The sequence below is a fragment of the Monodelphis domestica genome, chromosome X, assembly GCF_027887165.1.
Source record: "Monodelphis domestica isolate mMonDom1 chromosome X, mMonDom1.pri, whole genome shotgun sequence".
In the NCBI taxonomy this organism is placed as follows: Eukaryota; Metazoa; Chordata; class Mammalia; order Didelphimorphia; family Didelphidae; genus Monodelphis; species Monodelphis domestica.
In genome coordinates, this window is record NC_077235.1 from 849,672 (window position 1) to 867,989 (window position 18,318).

The following is an 18,318-nucleotide window of genomic DNA, read 5'->3' on the forward strand; positions in this document are numbered from 1 at the left end:
TCCTTTAGGCCTTCTTGGCCTTGTCTCCTCTCCCCTGCCCCACCATCTCCCCATCTCCTCCCCCTAGCCATGGGGCACAGAGTGCTTCCCAGGGGTGTGTGTGTGTGGCGGGGTGGGGAGGGAAGGGAAGGGTGTTGGTGGAGAAGGTACCTATGGGAAGGGATCAGAGGAGGAAACTGAGACCCAGGTAAGCAACTTGCCCAAGGTCACATTGTAAGGAGAGGCTGCTGGGGACATTTTTGGTCTTGTCCCTCCATTTGCTCATGTGGTACAGTGGCACCTGTGTGTGGCTGGTTTCAGAGCAGGGCCAGCAGCTCCTCTCACCCTCTACCCCACCTCTGCCAAGTTCCTCGGCGGTCTGGGCCCAGGACCTTTGAAAATGGAGAGGGTTTAGACTAAATGACCTTCCCTGAAGTTCCTCCTGTGTAAAGCCAAGCCTACCTCTAACACCCCTGCCCTTCCATGGGCATCATGTGCCACAAGCTCTTGGGGTGCCCTTCGGTAACCTGGCCACTTCCCAAGCCCTAGAGCCAAGGATCCTGATGGGAGCGGCACCCAGGAATAAGGCCTGACCCCACCAACCTCACAGGCTCAGAGTTTGGGGCTTTTCTGGTTTTATTAGAAAAAGAAGGAGAGTTGGCCATAGGGCAGGTAAGTGGGCGGGGGCCATGGCTTCCCAAGAAAAGAAATGAAGAGGCTGTGGGGGATAAGGGCCAGCCTACGGGCCAGGCAAGGCTGGGCAGGGCTCCCCCTTCCCCCCCTCAGAGCCTTTAGGTCAAGGCTGTCCCAGAAGGGGGTGGAGGTGAGGGGGAGAGGGGAGGTGGGCAGGCCTGGATCAGGGTTTACTCGGCCTCGTTGAAGCGTGTCAGCATGGTCTTGTGCAGGCTCTCCTTGTAGGACTCGGATGCAGTGATGCCATACGAGCTGCCCCGTGCCCCCAATCCTGAGCCACGGACACGAGTCTGGGCCTAAGAAGACAGAGGGCCAGTGGTGAGTGGGGATGGCGCTGCTGCCGCCGCTGCCGCTGCTGGTGGCTGGGGGAAGGGGGGTGGGGGTGGGGCGCAGGCGCACCTCAATGGGAGTGATAATGCCTTGCTTCTTGCGACCTAGCCCGCTGCCCTCCTTCCAACCCATGGCCTGCAGCATACGGCTGCCAATGTTGTCACTGCCCAGCCCATCTCGGGTAGGCTGCTCAAAGTCCCTGCGAGAAAGAGGAAAGGAGGGGGAGGATGAGCAGGCTCCAACGAGCTTGAGCTTCCCTCGTCCCCCTCCCCGGGCCATGCCTGGCCCTCCACAGGGCACTCACACAGTGGCAGCAACCACAGCCCCAGATTTCCTCTTCTTGGGCTCAGGGGGCTCAGGAATGCCATACTTCTCTCGACGCTCTGCTGCCCGGTCCCTATACTTCATCTGAGGCAGAGGGAAAAGCCCCTGTCAGGGCAGGGGCAGGGGCGGGGGTGGGGGCGGGACAGAGATGGGAGCAGGGTGAGAAAATGGTAAGGCAGCCAGCAGAGGTCTCACCTCCATGTCACTCTTCTCCAGGGCCTCTAGCTCATTCTCAGACAAGTGAGCCCGTCGATGAATCTCCAGGTTTTGCTGGGAAGAAGGGAAGGGGATGAGCCCAAGTGCCCTGGGCCCACCTTCCTCATCCCCCTCCAGCTGCCTTGACCCCCTCCCCAGGCTCTCCTGATGCCCATACCTTGTGCAACCCAGAAAGCTGCTGGTGGCGGATCAGGGCCTCCTTGCTGGGGAACTGGCGTCGGCAGAGGAGACATGCCAGTTTCTGCCAGTCTGTGAGTCTCTCCTCTCTCTCGGCGTTGCGCTCAGGCTCCTCCTCACTGTCACTCTCACCACTGTAGGCAGCCACCAGCCCCCGGGGTGGACTCTGCAAGGGCAGAGGGAGTGGCTCAGCACCACTGGCGGGGCCCAAAGAGGAGAATGCCGGTGGTCCACCCCATCCCACCTGGGGACCTCCTCACCAAGCGGTCGTCGCTCGTCAACTTTGGAAGCTCTATGGTGGTATGCTGTCTCTCGGCCAGCGTCCCCTGTGACAGGACAGGACAGATGAGGGTCACTGTGGGCCTGGGAACTGAAGGGTACCACAAAGGGGGCTGGGAAGGGGGAGGAAGAGCACCTTCTTCTCCAGGATGGCATAGCCAGCATCAGCTGTGGCTGACTCCCGCCGCTCATCCTCTCGCAGAGAGCTGATGGGCTGGAAGCTGTTTTTGAAGTTTTCCTTCTGCTTGTTGAGGCTTCGGGCCCAACGTTCCATATCCTTAGCTATCTGCATAGGGAGTTGGGGAGGAAGAGTGGGCCCATCAGGCTCTGGAGCCCACCCACCTGGCAGGACTTAGCCTGAATTAGCTGTTCAGATCTTTGGCCTTCTGTCTGTCTGTCTTCCTGCCCGCCCATCAGCAGCACTGGAAGGCCTCCTGCTCATACCTGCTGGGCTGTCTTGGTCTTGTGCTTTTCCTTCTTCTCTTTGCCCTCCTTCAAGGTGCCTCCTGTCTCCTTGTGTCCGTCAGTTACCTGTTCCAGCGCAGGGACATAGGTGCGCCGCTCCCCATCCCAGTAAAGGTACTGCTGACTCTGGGAGTTGTAATAATACTGACACCAAAGAAGAAAAGTCAGGGTCATGGGAGCTCCCCAGGCCACATGCCAGCCCTGACCCTTTCTTTCCCATTATTCACCTGAGAGTTTGGGTCATAGTAGAGTCCTGTCTGGGGGTCATAGTAGTAGCCTGACGTCTCATCATATTGATAGGTGGAGACATCAGGGATTGCTGTGGGACAGGAAAGAAAGGAACGTGCCAGGTTGTTTTCCTTGGAGAGTCTGAGGTCCGGGGAGGGAAGGAGAAAGGAGAAAGTCCAGAGGAAATCCTAGCCCAACCCCAGCAGGTACTCACGGTACTGGCCGTAGGAGTCCTGGGCAGCTGGACTGGTAGTGGGTGGGGGTGCCGAACTCGGCTGAGCTGGGCTGAGGAGCTCAGCCTTCAACACGGCGGGGGACACGATTGTGTAGGGCTGGGCCTGGGGGAAGATGGGAAGATAGGGCAGGATGGCCACCCCTCTGTGCCTATAAGGGAGATGCCCCACCTTTTCCCTCCAGCTGCCTTCTTTCCATAATGACATACCTGGGTGTTCGGCACTATGCCCTGGGCACTGGCCCCCTCGGGCCCTGGCTGCTGATAGACGCTGGTCATGGTACTGGCTTGGGCACGAGGAAAGGCCTGGATCAGGGGCACAGCCTCAACACCAGGTACACAGGGTTCCAAGGTGGCTTCGGTGCCTGGCAAGGGGTAGTTCCACCAGGTTAGGGCTGGGTTTTGCTCCCCACCCTCCCATCCCCACTCTGATGGCACCTCTACAAGGCCCTCACCTGCTGCAGCAGGATCTCCCTTGCTGCTAGCCACACCCAATGCTTTGGTGGCACCTTTCAGGTAGCCACTGTGGCCATAGAGTGTGGCCTCAGTGCTGGGGCCACAATAGGTCTCATCTTGGTGGTAGTAGTTGTATTCTCCTGCTGGCTCCTCAGGTGCTGCCCAGCTCCCCTCCCCGCCCTGGGATGCCTAGAGGATGGGGTGAAGGACAATTAGGTGAGGGGAGGGGTGGCACCAGAACCTGGGCCTCCAGTAATGAGTGTCTCACCCAGGTGTCTGCCAGAACCCTGGGCCTCTCTCAACCCAAGACTGTACAGTGGCAAGAGGAAGAGAAGATTAGAGCCCCAGTGCCAGGGCAGGAAGGCTGCCTCCCACTTCTCTAGAGGGAGAGTGCTTTAGCCAGGTCACTCAAGCCAGTGAGAGGTAGGTCAGGGAAAGATTTAAAACTCAGGTCCTAAGGGGACAGCTGGGTGACTCAGTGGATGGAGAGCCAGGCCCAGAGATGGGAGGTTCTGGGTTCAAATCTGGCCTCAGACACTTCCTAGTTGTGTCATCCTAGTTAAGTCCCTTCACCGAAACCGCTCTTCTGCCTTGGAACAGATACACAGTACTGATTCTAAGACAGAACGAAAGGACTTAAAAATAAACAAACAAACTCAGGTCCTAAAATACCCAATCCACACCCCCACCCCCACCCCCACCCCAGGCTGCCTCATGTTTCCAGGTAAGTAGCCTCTGGAATTCCCAAGGACGAGAGGCAAGGAGACATCCCCAAGGCTCTGAAGGGTCCAAAGTACCTGTGAGATGGCCCACTGGGCAGCAGCAATTGCCGTGCTGGCAACAGAAGCAGCATTAATGCGGCTGCCATCACTGGAGGCCATGTCCCTGGGGGAGGGATAGGAGGGGTGTCACAGAGGCCCAGGAGGACAGAGGGGGAACAGGGCAGGGGCAGGGGCATGCTCTCACCTCTTAGAGCCCTTGGCAAACTCCACATTGATGGTCTTGCCATCAATAGTGAGAGGGGGGTGGAGGGCCTGGAGGATCTGAAGTAACTGAGCAGCCTCCTGTGGAGAGAAGCCAGGGTCAGGCCCCAGGTGAGGGCCAGGCTCTGCCACCCCATTCCTGCCAGCCCCCCTCTGCCGCCCTCACCACGATGGTGGAGAGCTGAATGAAGGCAAAGCCTCGATTCAGTTGTGTCTGCTTATCCTTGATGACCCGGACATTGGAGGAGGACAACACAGCATATGGGGCCAGGGCTCCCAGGATCGAGTCCATAGTGCTATGGGGGTTCAGGTTTCGTAGAATGATGGCTTCAAGATGAAAAAGAAGGGTGTCACGGTGGAGAATGGCTGTGGCTGAACCCCTCCACCCCAACCCCTCCGGGGCCCAGACAGGACTCACTGTCATTGGCATTTTCCGAAGTGGGCTCAGAGCCCTGGGACAGGGCCTGGGGGGCCAAGAGCCCCTGGGCTGGGTAGGGCTGGGGGAGGGGGAGCAGGCCCTGGCTCAGCTCCCGGCCACCCAGAGGCATCATCTGTGGATCCAGCCGTGCACCCAGTGGCAGCTTCTGCTCAGCCTCTGGAAGAGGACAAGGGAAGAAGCCCATGGACTCTGAGGCCACTGAGAGAAGCCAAGCCCCTGAAACCCCAAGTTGCCTTCCCTGGGCCCAGCTCACCTGACTTGGGTACACCACACTTGAAACATTTCTCCCGACGTTTGAAGTTCTGGACTCCGCACTGCAAGGGAGACAGAGGCCAGGCCAGGCATGGCGGAAATGGCCAGGGAAAGGTACCCTCTGGTTGGGCCCCCACACCTGCACCTGAGGTCTCACTGATCATCCTCAGCACCTTCTCCCCTCTTGCTCCTGCTCCAGTCTGTGCAAGCTCGAAACCCATCCCATTCCCCTCCTGTCCTCCCTTTGAGGAGAACGGCTTAGGCTGAGGATGTCCTTTGGCTTTTAAGGCGGCAGCAGCAGCCTGACGCATCTCTGGCTGGATTCAAGGCCTCTCCTGGCTTTCCCATGGCTCATCCCCTGGCTCATCCCTGGACCTTGGCTGTTCTGTTATCTCCCTCCCCCGGGTGACTGTGGCAATGGTTCCTCCCACCCTGCCAGTCCTCCTCTGGCTCCCTTCCCCAAGGACAGTCCTAGGGGCTCTCTGGTCTCTCTTCCATCTATTGTGCCCTGTTGAGGGCAGCCATGGATCACCTGCCACACAGGCACAGGCACGCACGCACGCACGCACGCGCACACACACACGCGCACACACACACACACACACTCTCTCTCTCTCTCTCTCTCTCTCTCTCTCTCTCTCTCTCTCTCTCTTTTGCATTTCTTCAATTGCTCTCATCCCTACAGGTCAGTGGTTTCAGTGCATTTTGCCAAGAAGGGAATGAGTTCAGAGAGAGCAAGTCCTTTGCTCAGGGTCCCAGAGCTAGTCTCAAAAGCAGAGGCCACCTGGCCCCTAGCCTAGACCATGTCCCCTCATTGGAATAATGGAGCTGGCCTCAGAAGTGTTGGTCAGATGAAGGAAGGAATGGGGTGCTGGGAGTTAAGTGGATACAAAGGGAGAAAGCTAGGGTTTATTCTGCTTGGCCCTGGACGACAAAACCAGGAGCATTGGGGGAACCTAAGAGGGCAGGATTTAGGGCTCAACCAGTGCTTTCCAAGAGTACAAACTGTCCAGGGGGGCCTGGAGAACTAGATGGAGCTACTTCACCAAAGGTGGCCAAGTGAAGGCCCAGGCCGGGGCCATCCCAGAGGGGGTTCCCCAGAATGGGAGGACCACTTGGCTCCCATCCAACTCTTAGAGGTCCAGGGATGAGGGTCTGGCTCAGTGCCAGCCCCACAGGGGCCCATCTAGACTTGCCCCCTCCTCTGCTCCTCACCTTGTTGCAAAGCCAATCCTCATTAATTTTGGGTTTGGGGTCACTGTAGTGCATGGAGACCTTCTGGCCCAGGATGCTGAGGGAGTGCTGTAGGGAAAAGCAGAAAACTGTGAGATCCTAGCCAAGGGGGCCAGCGCCTGGCACACACCTCAGCATAGGAGGAGAGAGAGTGAGCCAGCCCTTCAGCTGAATGGATGAAGGACAACAGGGAGTGGAGGGAGGGAGGGAGGGAGGGAGGCCACGGCCGCAGGGTGTGGCCCCCAGGCACTGCTGCTGCTTCTCCGGACACAAGCACGCGCACGCACACGCGTGGACACACACCAGCAGGCACGCACTGTCTAACCAACACCGATGGGCCGGTGAGGGGATCCGCTTGGCCCTGACACAGTCAGGTCATCCTGGGGGCCCATGCTACCAAAGCTACACTCAGGGATATGAGAGACACACAGAGAGAGACAGAGAGGGAGAAAGAGAGAGAGAAGAGAAGGGAGGAGGGGAGGGGGGAGGAAGGGAAAGGGAGAAGGAGGGAGAGAGAGAGACAGAGACAGAGAGGGAAGAGAAGAATCACAACAAAGTTTGCACCTCCTGCCGGGAGGCCTTCTCCCCCACGGCCCATTGAGCACACTAGCCTACTGGCCCTACTGGCCCCACAGGCTCTGGCTTCCACAGTTACCTCCTGCCAACCAAGCCCCAGACAAGGATGGCCCTCGCTGGGAGCCATGCTCCACCACACTTGCCCTACCCTGCTATGCCAGCCTCTCCTCTGCCTTGTCCGTATGGCAAACAGCTGCTGGCTTAGTGGGCAGGGGTGGCAGTGGTGGTGTGTGTGTGTGTGGGAAACAGGGATGGGACTCTGGGTCCCTCCCACTTTCTTGGGGGGAAAAGGGACAGTTCCTGGGCCTAAGGATATAATACCTTGGCCTCAAGGTAGACAAAGATGGAGGGGGGCAGTGGTGGAGTGGGGAAGAGAGACACATGTTAGCCTGGCCCACCTAACCTGGCTCCCTTCGACCGCAGCCGCAGCCTACCACGAGAGGTACCCATGTCCAGCCCTGTACCAATCAAGCTTGCCAGGGTAATGGCTCTGGGGCCCCAACCCTGGGCCCCTCCTCATCTGTCTGAGTCGGGGGCATTCACACATGGATGTGTGCTTGTGTACAAAAGACCAACAGCAATCCAAACACACAGAAAGAAAAGGAAACCAAGCTCGCGCCAATGAAAACTTCAGGGGATTGGGGGGGGGGGCAAAGATGCCTCAGGCCAGGGCTTCTGGTTCTTGAGCAGAAAGGAGGTGATCCCTTGGGGACACCCTCCTGGTTCCAGGAATGACCAGTCCCTGGCTGGGCTGGAAGGGATCAGGGGGAGAAGGGGACCCCACTCCTATAACCCCAGCCCCTGCTCCAAGGAGAAGGCGGGGAAATGACAGAGGAGAGGGCAACCCCAACTCCCATACATCCCTGGCCACACCTTCCACTGGGCAATGGAGTAAGGTGGGGGCAGGGAGGTGGGAGAGGATTGCAGGAGGAAAGGGAAAGCCAGGACTGAGGAGGGCAAGAGGAGAGGGGGCAGGCAGGGGGGCCAACCCTGGGCGGCTAGCACGGGGCAGGCTGCTGCACCCGTGTGCATGCGCCAGGAAGTACTGTGTGTGTGCGTGGGGGGGGGGCAGGGTTCCAAGTGCAGCAAAGCAACCTGATTGGCTTCCATCCATCGTGCAGCGTCCTGCAAGTGACTAAACTCGACGAAGGCGAAGCCCCGGCTCTGACCTGGAGACAGCATTCAGATACAGACGCAGTGGGTTAGTCAATGGCTGGAGACAATGGGCAGGAGTCCCTAGGGGTGGGGCTGGCAGGGCAGGGCAGGGCTGGAGGGGAGGAGGAAGGAGGGTCCAGAGAAGAATGCCAGGGAGAGAGGGAGGGAGGGAGGGAAGGAGAAGAGGGACAGGGGTGGAAAGGGGACAGCATATGCTGGAACCGCCCACAGGGGCTCAGGGGCACTGCCAGCTAGGGCCAAAGGGAAAAGTGCAAAAGGACCAAACAGATGATCCAGGAGAGGAGGAAGTAGCCAGCCCCTGGCTTCCAGATACCCTGGGCTTGGATGCCCCCTAAGTTCTGCCAGGCTGGGAAAAAGCAGAGGCTGGAGAACAAATGAAAGAGAGCACCTCACCTGAAAGTCAGGAGGACCCCCAGCCCCATTAGATGCTCCCAGGAAGCCTACAGTTCAGGTCTGGTGGGGCAGGGACAGGGGAACTAGGAATGGCAATAACGGAGTTGGCTCTAATTGAGGAGGGGGAACAGGTGGCAGATGAAGCCCGAGTGCCCATGTCCATGTGAAGTTAGGGCTAGGGATGCGACTGAAGGCAAAAAGGCCCCACTGTGTCCAGGGTAAGGCGTGACCTGACTGACAATGACTGTGCCTTGGAGGGGATATGGGAAGAGAGGCCTTGAGAAGGCTCCCCAGCCTTCAAAAACAGGTCAATAGGGAGATCTGTAGGACTAGAACCAGCAAGTAACGAGGAAAGGGGGATGGGGGCAGAGGCAGAGGCAGAGGCAGAGGCAGAGGCAGAGAGAGAGAGAGAGAGAGAGAGAGAGAGAGAGAGAGAGAGAGAGAGAGAAAAGCCAAGAGAGGAAAAAAGGAACCACCAGGCTGGGTGATCCCCATCGGGCCGCAGGGCCTTGGCCGCTGGTCCTGACAACTTTCATCTGGAATTGGCTCCAAACCTCCAGCCTGCAGTAAGGGGCTGGGGCCAACAGTCACAGCCCCTCAGCGGAATTGGACACCACTCCCATTCCCCCACACCTTTCCCAGGACAGGCAAGCAGCACCATCTCATCTGGCCTTCAAGACACAGGCTATCGGTGGAGGAAGGGGACAGTGGGCATGGTAGGCATGGAAGAGGGAGAAAATCACCATCTCAGATGCTCAGGGCCAGTCCCCAGGCTGAGCTCGGCCAGAGCCTGCTCCTGCCCCTGTCCCATCAGTCAACCCCTCCCCAGACCAGCACCAACTTCCAGGATGCCCCAGAGGAGGAACTTCGGGGAAGAAGGGAAGGAGAGAAGAAAAGCAGCCGGTGGGCTCAGCTTCAATGGACAGGTGGGAAGGTGAGGGGAAGGACAGGAAGGAAGAGATGCACTGGCCAAGAGAAGCGAGAAGTAGGGTTGCTGGGAACAAAATCTCACCTGACGACTTGTTCCTCATCAGCCGTACTTCCCGGGCCTGGATCCCATGGGACTGCAGCTGTGCTCGGATCTGTGAGGAGGGTACAGAGCACAGGCATTAGGAGGCCAACACTTGGCACCAGCTGGGCAGCCAAACAGGCCAGAGGAAGAGAAAGAGCCAGAGGAGGGAGCACCAAGAGGATGCAGGCTCCTTCACTTCAACCACTAGCTAATCAAAGGCTCACATGGACCTTAAGGGATAGACTTTGGGCCACAAAAGGTCACTGAGACAGGACCTCCTTGGACATAGCTTGGGGGGGGGGGTAAAGGGGGAAGATGGAGCCCATTAGGTTTCTGATCACCATGCTATTCACACTCCACCTTTTCCTTTGGTGGACCTAAGCCACTCCCGTGCTTTTAAGATTTCCTTTTCCATTTCATGCATTCAAAACCACAGTGTGTTTGGAGAAAATGGTGCCAGGATACCAGTCATAGACCAATTTGCTCAAGGGCCTGGTTGTCCCTTGGGCTTCCTTCTAAACCATTAAAGGAGGTAAAACTTGATTACCCTGGAATGAATGGCCTTTCTGGTTCTCCCAATCATCCCACAGCTATAACTACCCCAGAATAAACCAGGAAGCTAGCTGGCAGAGATCTTCCCAGTACTATCGATCTCGGTATACTGGAGAAAGATACTTAGCCAAGAAATTCCCCATCCTTAACTCTGGCTACTGCATACCTAATGGTGGGCAGGTGGGTAACAGCCAGTTGCAGCTTGCTCTGTGTGTGTGTGTGTGTGTGTGTGTGTGTGTGTGTGTGTGTGTGTGTGTGTGTGTGTGTGTGAGAGAGAGAGAGAGAGAGAGAGAGAGAGAGAGAGAGAGAGAGAGAGAGGGAGAGAGAGGGAGAGGGAGAGGGAGAGAGACGGAGAGAAAGAGAGAGACAGAGAGAGAAGAGAGAGAGAGGAGAGAGGAGAGAGGAGAGAGGAGAGGGAGAGAGGGAGAGAGAGACAGAGAGACAGAGACAGAGAGAGTGTTTCAGCAGGGCCCCCAGAGCTGCTGTCTCCAACATCCTCCTCCTCCAGTTCTGGGACAGGTTTGTGCTACACTTCACCCTGACTCCCACATGCTCATCTATTCTCAAGGACTGATTCGGAGATCTCCCAGATCTCTGCTTCCTGCACTTCTCTCCACAGATGCCCCCTTTCCTGTTCCTTTCTCCCAGGCCCAGAACTCTGCAACATGCAGAGTAGGAAGAGGTCTGGCTTGGGAAGCCAGAGGCCCTGAGTTCAATTTCTAACCCTGCTGCTTTCGGACTCTTAGCAAAGTCCCCATCCCCTCTCAGGAGTCTCATTTTGCTCACGAATAAGATGAGAGAGATCCCAAAGGTCACTTCAAAAGTCTCTTTTATTCCCTCCACATTCAGACTCAACTCATCACCTTCAGCCCTGCTGAGTTCCAGCCCATATGAACAACGTTGCCCGTTTTCATCCTGCCTTGGTCTTCTCATCACTCCGTGTTCCTTTGAGGCCTCCTTAAGACCCCATCTCCTCCATCCCAGGGTACCAGGAACTGGCCCTCAAGTCTGGCTCTCCTCTCCCTGGGATGCTTGCTAACAAGCCCTCCCCCTCTATTAGAAGGGAAACTCAGCAAATGGGATCCATGTTGGATTTCTTGACACAGGGCCTTGGTCACAGCACATGCTAAATGGTTTGGGAGCTGAAGTAAATAATGGGGCAGTGAGGTCAAGGTCAGATTCCAGGGAAATGGCCCCAGAAAGAGGCTGTAGAGGAGGATCTTGGGGAGGGGAAGCCACAACCTAAAAGTAGATTGAGACAGAAGAAAGCAGAGAGCAGAGCAGGGCACACAGAGATGACAAGAGACAGGGCACTGAGCATGGGTTAAAGAAAGAAGGGGCTAGTGGGTCTGGCACCTGGGAGCCAAGGAGAGATGTCTTTATTGAGTGCCCTAGGCAGTATATCTGAAGCTCTATGGATATTGCCCAGGGCCAGCCCTCCCATAGCTCCTGCTCCATAGGGCCAACGATAAAGCAGGAGACCACACTGAGACTGAGGGCCAATGAAGATGGCAGCCAGTTGATTGCTAAACTAGGGAAAGGAGAGAGCGGGGTAGAATGCTGGAAAGAGGTAAGGGGCGTCAAGAGGGAGGGGAAATAAGTATCAAATGGGAAAAAAGAAGGAGGAAATGGGTCTGGGTAGACTGAAAAATTCATGCTGAGGAGCAGTGGGAGACAAGGGGAAAACCCTATTTTAGGGTACACTGGAGACTCTGACCTTTTTCCAACTAAGCCCAGAGGGCCTTGGGGGCCAGGTTCAAGAACTTTAGACTTCATCCTATGGGCAACAGTCTATCATTCCAACTCAGGTTCTTCACCTGAGGGTCCCTGGCCTGATTGCAGGGGCCCAAGAACATGGATAGGGGAAAAGGCACATCTTTCCCCCCCCCTCCCTTGGTTTCCTTTGTAACTCTAGGGATTTTCTTTTATGCATTCATTTCAAAAGCTGATTGTGAGAAGGCAGGGTCCATCTAGAAGATTCATTCAGGCTGACTGCCCAAAGGGCCAGGCCACATCAAAAGCGAAGAACCTCAACTCTAACTGGCCCAGTTTCTGGGGAAGAAGCAGTTTCTCTGGAAAGCCAAAGAACACAAAGACACCTACTCAAGCAGGGAGGGTCAAAGCCAGGACACCCATCAGGAGGCTGCAGCCAGAGTGGAGAATGAGCGGGGGAGAAGGAGTTGAACCATCAGTTAAGCCACAGGAATTAGGGGAGGGAGACAATGGATACAAGACAGATCATCCACAAAGGGACAACAGGATGAAGCTGACTGGGCTTTGGGACTGAATGAGGTCAGGGAAGCCAAGAAAAATGAGGGTTCAAGGCCAGGGCCCAAGCAGGATAGCAAGTAGCACCATCAGCAGACAAGGAGTGGGGAAGAGACTAGAGTGAGGGCCAGTCCAGTGAGACAGAGGTACAGGCCAGGGAGGATGGGCTGACTGGGTGCTGACAGACGGGTCCTACTCAGATCTCTGTGGCACTGGGATGAGGGAACACTTGCTCCCTAAGAGCATCCTGGGCTCCCTGTGTCCTGGCGTTGGGTGTACTGAGGCACCATGGATGTACTGAATCTTTCATTCCCAAGGGTCATACCAGCTGCCTGCTGCTCCCCCAACAGGGTCCCAGGAAAGTGGGGAGAAGGGGGTAGCAGCAGTGGCAAGAAGGATCACATACGTCGTTCTCTGCAGCCGCCTGAGGCAGCATTCTCAGCATGATGATATGACTGGCTTTCTCTTCCTCCTCCTCCTCCCCTTGCTCGGTTCGATAGTCCTGGTCCCGGTAGTCCCCATCTCCAGGGAAGCCCAGGGGCTCAGTTGGGCTGTCTCGCTTACGCTGCTGTGTCTCAGAACCTGAGGAAGCCTCATAGGAATCCTGAGTGACAGAATGGGATGAGAGAGACCAGCCGGTCAGCATACATATCACTTGCAGGTCTGGAGTCCAGCTAGGCCACAGACAGGCCAGACCTTCCTCAGGTTCCCATGTGGTCCCAGTCCCCTCTACCCAGCTCTTAGAACAGCAGCTTTTCCTTTCTTCTGGTGGCAGGAGAAGCAGAGAAACTCCTCTGAGGGGAGGTAGGGAAAGGTGCCCCATCTCTCAAACACGGACACTGCAGGGTCCTCGGCTCCACCAGAGAGCCAAGGGCCAAGCTAGAGCCCACCCAGTCACCGACACTAGCTTCATCCTTGGCCCCAAGCATAGAAAAGTGGTGCAGAAACAGCAGTACAGGCTTAGCAAATGAGGCCCTATCCCTGCCAAAAACAGCTGCTTTTGCCAACACTGATTTCCTAAGACCTAAGAAGCTGCTGGTCCTGCCTGCTGCCCCCCAAACCCCAGAACTAGAAAGCCAGGCTAGTGCTCTGCTTGCAGTGAGTGAGGGGAAGGCCTGGCCGAGGCCTTAGCCAAGGTAAGGAAGGGCAGGATGGAAGGTGGGACAGCCTATGAGTCTGCTCAGGACTTGGCTGCAAGGTCTTTGGCACAGCTGTGCCCTCTGTTGCACCTCTCTGCCTGGCTCCTTTCCCTAACACCCTACAGTCCCATCCTAACCTAACCAGGGAAGCCCAATCCCACTAATAAAAAACCCCCAACAAAACTCCCCACCCCAAGGGGGATTGGCAGGAGCTCTGGCCCGTGCCCTCAGGCTCCGTAGAAAAGGCTCCTGGGCTCGGAAGAGCCTTTCCTCTGGCCTCTAAGAACCAACCCTCAGCCCAAGTACTGGCTTGCAAGGCCAGGCCTTTCCCCTTCAGACTAAGGTGTGTACTATGTTCCTTCTGTCTTTTTCTTCAGACTATTTTACTCTGTGGAGCTCCCATTTTGTGAGCCTCTACTCTGAGGGCAGGGCTTTCCCCAAAATAGGGGCTGCCTTCCCACACATTGGGAGATTTCCTCTTCTACTCCCACAGGCTCTCCAAGTAGAAGATGAGGAAGTCCATACAGGGCCCACTTTAGGATGAAAGAATGCAAACAGGGGCCCCTGAGGGCAGGGTCAGGACATTCTCTAGTCTAACTAAAAGGCTGTAGACACCTAACCCTAAATTTGAGCCTCCCACACTGCCAATACTCCTGATCACACCCTACTTGGCTCTTTGAGTCTCTAAGAGTCAAAGATGAGTTTGCTGGGTAGGTAGAAAAGGGAGCCTGGGAGGCCCAAAGGGCATACTTCGGGGTCAGGCCAGACTCACCAACTTGCAGCAGTTTTAAGTCCCAGGGCCCTGGTGACAGCCCAGAAGAGAGGCCAGGCCCAGCACTCACCTCTGCACTCTGCTCCTCAGATGAGTCGTCATAATCGTGGCGGGGTTCTTGGCTGTTGAAGTCCCGGGGATAGGAGCGGTAATCCATGTCCCGGTAATCGTGGTCTCTCTGACTGCGGCTGTCCAGTCCATCATCCTGGAGGCTTCGGTCAGTGGCACCGTAGCGGCCAGTTCTGTCTCCACGGCCACCTCTGAGGAGAAGAGACAGTCAGCCCTTGGGCTTCATGGAGGCCTAAGCCTCAGTTCCTCTCTCTATGACACGGTAGGCAGGGAAGTCTGAGGCAGAGCTGAAAAACCCAAGTCTGAGGCCAGTTCGAGCACAAAAGCTGTAAGGGTTCCATAGACATGCCTGCAGGGGCTCCTATCTTTAGGTTCAAGGAAGTGATAGATAGGGTACACAGTTCCTCAGAGGCCAGTCCTGTAGCCAGGGTAGCCAGGTAAGAAGTGGAGGCCAGACAGGGGCTGGAATCATTCAATCTATGCCTATTAGAACCCAATGTTAGGTTGAAATGACCCAAGCAGCTAGAGTGCTGACAAAAACCTTCCTTACAAGGGCACCAGGACAGGGAGACTGCCATGAGTATTAAGGATCCCAAACTTAGACAGACGAAAAAGAGAAAGGCAGTGACTTGCCTAGTCCTGGAGCCTCGAAAAGCCAGAATCAGGTTTCAACCCAAGGCCCTTGCTGAAGCCACTTGAGAGGGAAGAATGCTTGTGGCCCCTGGAGTTGGGAGATCTGCCCTGAATCCTGCCTCCTAATGGTCCTCAAAGCTGGCTGAGGCTTCCACTGTGCCTGCCCAATGGCATGATCCTAGCACTGGCCAACATGAAAGGGCCCACAGTTGGCACTTCAAGGCTGTATCAGGGCAGGGAACTCCTGGACAAGCTGCCCACTGAGGAGTGGCAAACGATTCCACCATGTACAATGGAGGTACAGATTAAGGCCGTGATAAGCAATTTACTTCGCAAATGGCCATCCAACCCCCTTTTGGTCATCCTAGTTCCAGATGGACAACTATGAGATCAGCCAGGAGACAACCTTTGGCAAAGCTGAGCTGCAGGCTCTGGGAGGGCTCAAGGAGGAGTAGCAGTGTCTGCTGTAAACCTGGTGCCTGCCTCTCCCAGAGATTACTGAGTGAAAATACCACGGCCAGTTGTGACCAAGCTGTGAGGCCGAACCAGCTCCAAGAGTTTCTCCTGCCCAGAAAGTTGTGATTGAGGCCAAAGAGGCCAGGAGGGAAAGCAGCCTGGGGCCCCCAGCACAGCAGTACCCTGGCTCCTCTCCCTTCTCTCTGAAGAGAGCCATCATATTCCCATGTGGCCAAAGGCAGTTGAAAAGCCCGTGGGAGGCAGATTTCTAGCTTGGCACAGCCGGAGGGGCCAGGAGGCTGGCCCTCACATACAGCTCCACTGGTTCCTGCCCTATTCTCTCTCTACCTAAATCCTGGTTGAGTTCCATTTCTGCTCTGGAATCCCAGCAGGGTGGTGGTGGTAGTGCTGATGGTGATACAAGGCCCCTCTTGGCCTCTCTTTGTTAGGGGAGAGACCTGGGGCCTGGGCAGAGGATGGCCACTGGCCACCAACACTGCTCCATTCTGAGAAGTCATTGGGAGCCCTGGGCAATGAGTTAAGACTTCACTTCTCCCATGTTCTCTGAATCTTTCCCTTCATTTTGTTTTGGATGTCCCTCCCCTACCCAAAGCAGGCCTCAGAGAAAGAAAGCCAGAAGGCAGCCATTGGTCCTGCTTATTTCTTTTCTCTCTTCCTTTGGCTGTGGGTTTCCCTACTGGAAGTAAGGTGCTTCTCAGTATACTGTGATGACCCTGTGTAGGAGCTCAGTAAAGACCCAGGGTCCAAAGGGTCTTCACTTCAGGATGGCACCCTCCCCATTGGCTCACCGTCTTTCATACTCCATGTCGGGGGGGGGCCTGCTCCTGGGCCGATGGCTCCTCCTCACTTCCCAGCTGCCACCAGCCCTGCTACTGCCACCATGCTCCGCCAGCCTGCACAAGAACTCCCGTGAGGGATCTGGGGGAGACAAAGGAAAAAGAGGGGGTCAGGGGCAGCCTGAGCCCATTCAGGAAGGGCTGGCTGCCCAACTCTTCCTACAGAGGAAGAAAAAATAAAGAGCAGCAGCCAGTCTGGACTCTCTCCAGCATGGGAAAGTTGAGAGAGGCAGAGGCAGAGGGAAGGAGGGGGGAGAAAGGGAGATGGAGAGAGGGGGACTGAGTCAGAAGTAGTGCTCTCACTTTGTCCTGGCTGAGCACATCCAAGTGTCTCCACACCTCCATTCACTCGTATGAAATGGAGACCAGAATGATTCGCACTAAACCCCCTTGGAAAGCTTCTGGAAACTATGGGTATGTGTGAGTGAATTGTAAAGGGCCAGAGAAATGGTGGCTATCATTTTCAATCCCACACCCAGAGAAGAAGGGACAGCTGCCAAGAACAGAGGGACTGGCTCCTAATCAGTGCCAGAGCCCAAGGTCAAGGCCAAGGCTCCTGCAAGCTACTCAGAGCCCTAGAAGCGTTGTGGGCTCCAGAGCCTCAACTCCTGGCCCATCCCATGGAAGCCAGTGCAGTGCCCCCCTCCCTTTGTGGAGGCTGCCCTGGTCCCCAAATGTCCAACACATACCTAGGAATAGCACAAGGTCAAGTTCAAGCCCCCGAGGCACAGATTCTGCCCCAAACTTTTCTCAGCCCCTGTGGTTCCTCCCTTTTGTAATCTGGGGTGAGAGCAGGCTCAATACTGTCTCTCTGAATAGAGGGGGCCCTGCAGAGCACACTGGGCTCTAGCAGCTGTTGCCTCTGGGGCGGGGGTGGGTGGGTGAGACCATGAACTGGAAAGAACCACGTTGTTATTTTCACTGACTGAAACCTAGCTGCTCCTTCAGCGAGAACACACAGGGTATCTAAGGGGATCATGGCCCAAATGAGGTGAAGAAACCCTGATCTAGAACCTGGGCCCAACTGAAGGGATGCCATCCACATGGAACCCAGTTGAGTGCCCGGATGTCCTAGGTGCTTCTCTTTCCTGTCAGAATCCCTGGTCCCAACCCCATCAGGCATGGCACCTCAGGGTTTCCAGGGCAATCACCCAAGTCTTTGCCCACACACACATTTTCCCCTGGTGAGGCCCTGATTCCATCAGGTGATGGGGGGTGGGGGACAGAGCCCTGGGGGTGCTGAGGAGCTGAGCCAGGACACTGACTGCTACAGCCCCCTCCTCCTTGGCCCAGCTGACACCAGGAAAGACACAGGTGAGGTTAATTAGGGCCCTTCTTCTCAAAAGCAGCCAGGTGTGTACAAGGCAGCAGAGAGATACTACCGTCTAAGGATGGGCCTATGGGAAGGGGGTGCTGGGCCACGGACAGTCCCTAGTCCGGACTGGGGCGCTCCAGCTTGTCTCTGCCCTGGCAGGTCTGCCAAGGTAACGAGCTGCCCACTCAAGAAACGTGAGGAAGCCCAGGCGAGGCCCTGGCACATGGGGCCAGAGGAGCCGCCATGCCAGCTGCCTCACCCGATCTGGGCCTGTCCAGGCCGCCTGTTCCCGTCACTCATCCCGCCATTGCCTCCCCAGGCCTGCAGCAGCCTCGAGAGGGGGGAAGCAGAGGGTGGGGGGAAGCGCGCCACCACCTGTCGGGAGCGCGCACGCCGACCGGGCCCGCGCCCGTTCGGCGCCTGGGCCTCCATCCCGCACCCCCACCCCTGGGGGGGTCTCCTGCGCCGCCGCCACAACGGGTCGGCGACCCGGGCCTGACTCCCCCCAACTCCAGCCCTAGCTCCGCCGGGCTTCCCGCTGGACCTCCCGCCAGCTCACCTGCCGGGTCCGGACCGTGAGGCGAGGGCTCGGGCACATCACCCGGCCGCCGCCGCCGCCTCCTCGCGGGCGCGCGGGCGCGCACGCAGCTGGTTCAGACGCGCGGGCTGTCACTGGACTGGGGCAGGGGCCGTGGGCGGCTGTGAGCCCGCGGGGGAGCGCGGCTACGACTCCGGCGAAGCTGATGCAGCCGCCGCCGTCGCCGCCGCCCCCGCCGCCTCCTTCCTTCTCCTTCTCCTTCTCCTTCTCCTTCTC

General features: G+C 56.9%; 1 protein-coding gene across 6 annotated transcripts; it reads right to left on the reverse strand.

The window, feature by feature from the left end:
* Positions 1-597: 597 nt before the first annotated feature.
* On the reverse strand, positions 598-18,203 carry RBM10 (RNA binding motif protein 10). 6 transcript variants are annotated; one of them, XM_056809674.1, is made up of 24 exons: positions 18,064-18,203; positions 16,142-16,271; positions 14,245-14,434; positions 12,670-12,867; positions 9,444-9,513; positions 7,958-8,031; positions 6,269-6,355; positions 5,055-5,115; positions 4,781-4,957; positions 4,532-4,689; positions 4,346-4,443; positions 4,177-4,264; positions 3,379-3,568; positions 3,134-3,288; positions 2,906-3,029; positions 2,691-2,782; positions 2,443-2,607; positions 2,135-2,284; positions 1,980-2,045; positions 1,700-1,885; positions 1,522-1,596; positions 1,307-1,410; positions 1,072-1,201; positions 598-968 (listed from the first exon to the last, which is right to left on the reverse strand). In XM_056809674.1, exons 2-24 carry the CDS (start codon positions 16,156-16,158, stop codon positions 843-845), a joined length of 2,781 nt encoding a protein of 926 aa, XP_056665652.1. In that variant the 5' UTR covers positions 16,159-16,271; positions 18,064-18,203; the 3' UTR covers positions 598-842. The 6 variants fall into 6 exon arrangements, with proteins under 6 accessions (XP_056665652.1, XP_056665651.1, XP_056665654.1 ...); XM_056809673.1 differs by having other exon boundaries at positions 4,529-4,689; XM_056809676.1 differs by lacking the exon at positions 4,781-4,957 and having other exon boundaries at positions 4,529-4,689.
* Between the last annotated feature and the right edge of the window lie 115 nt (positions 18,204-18,318).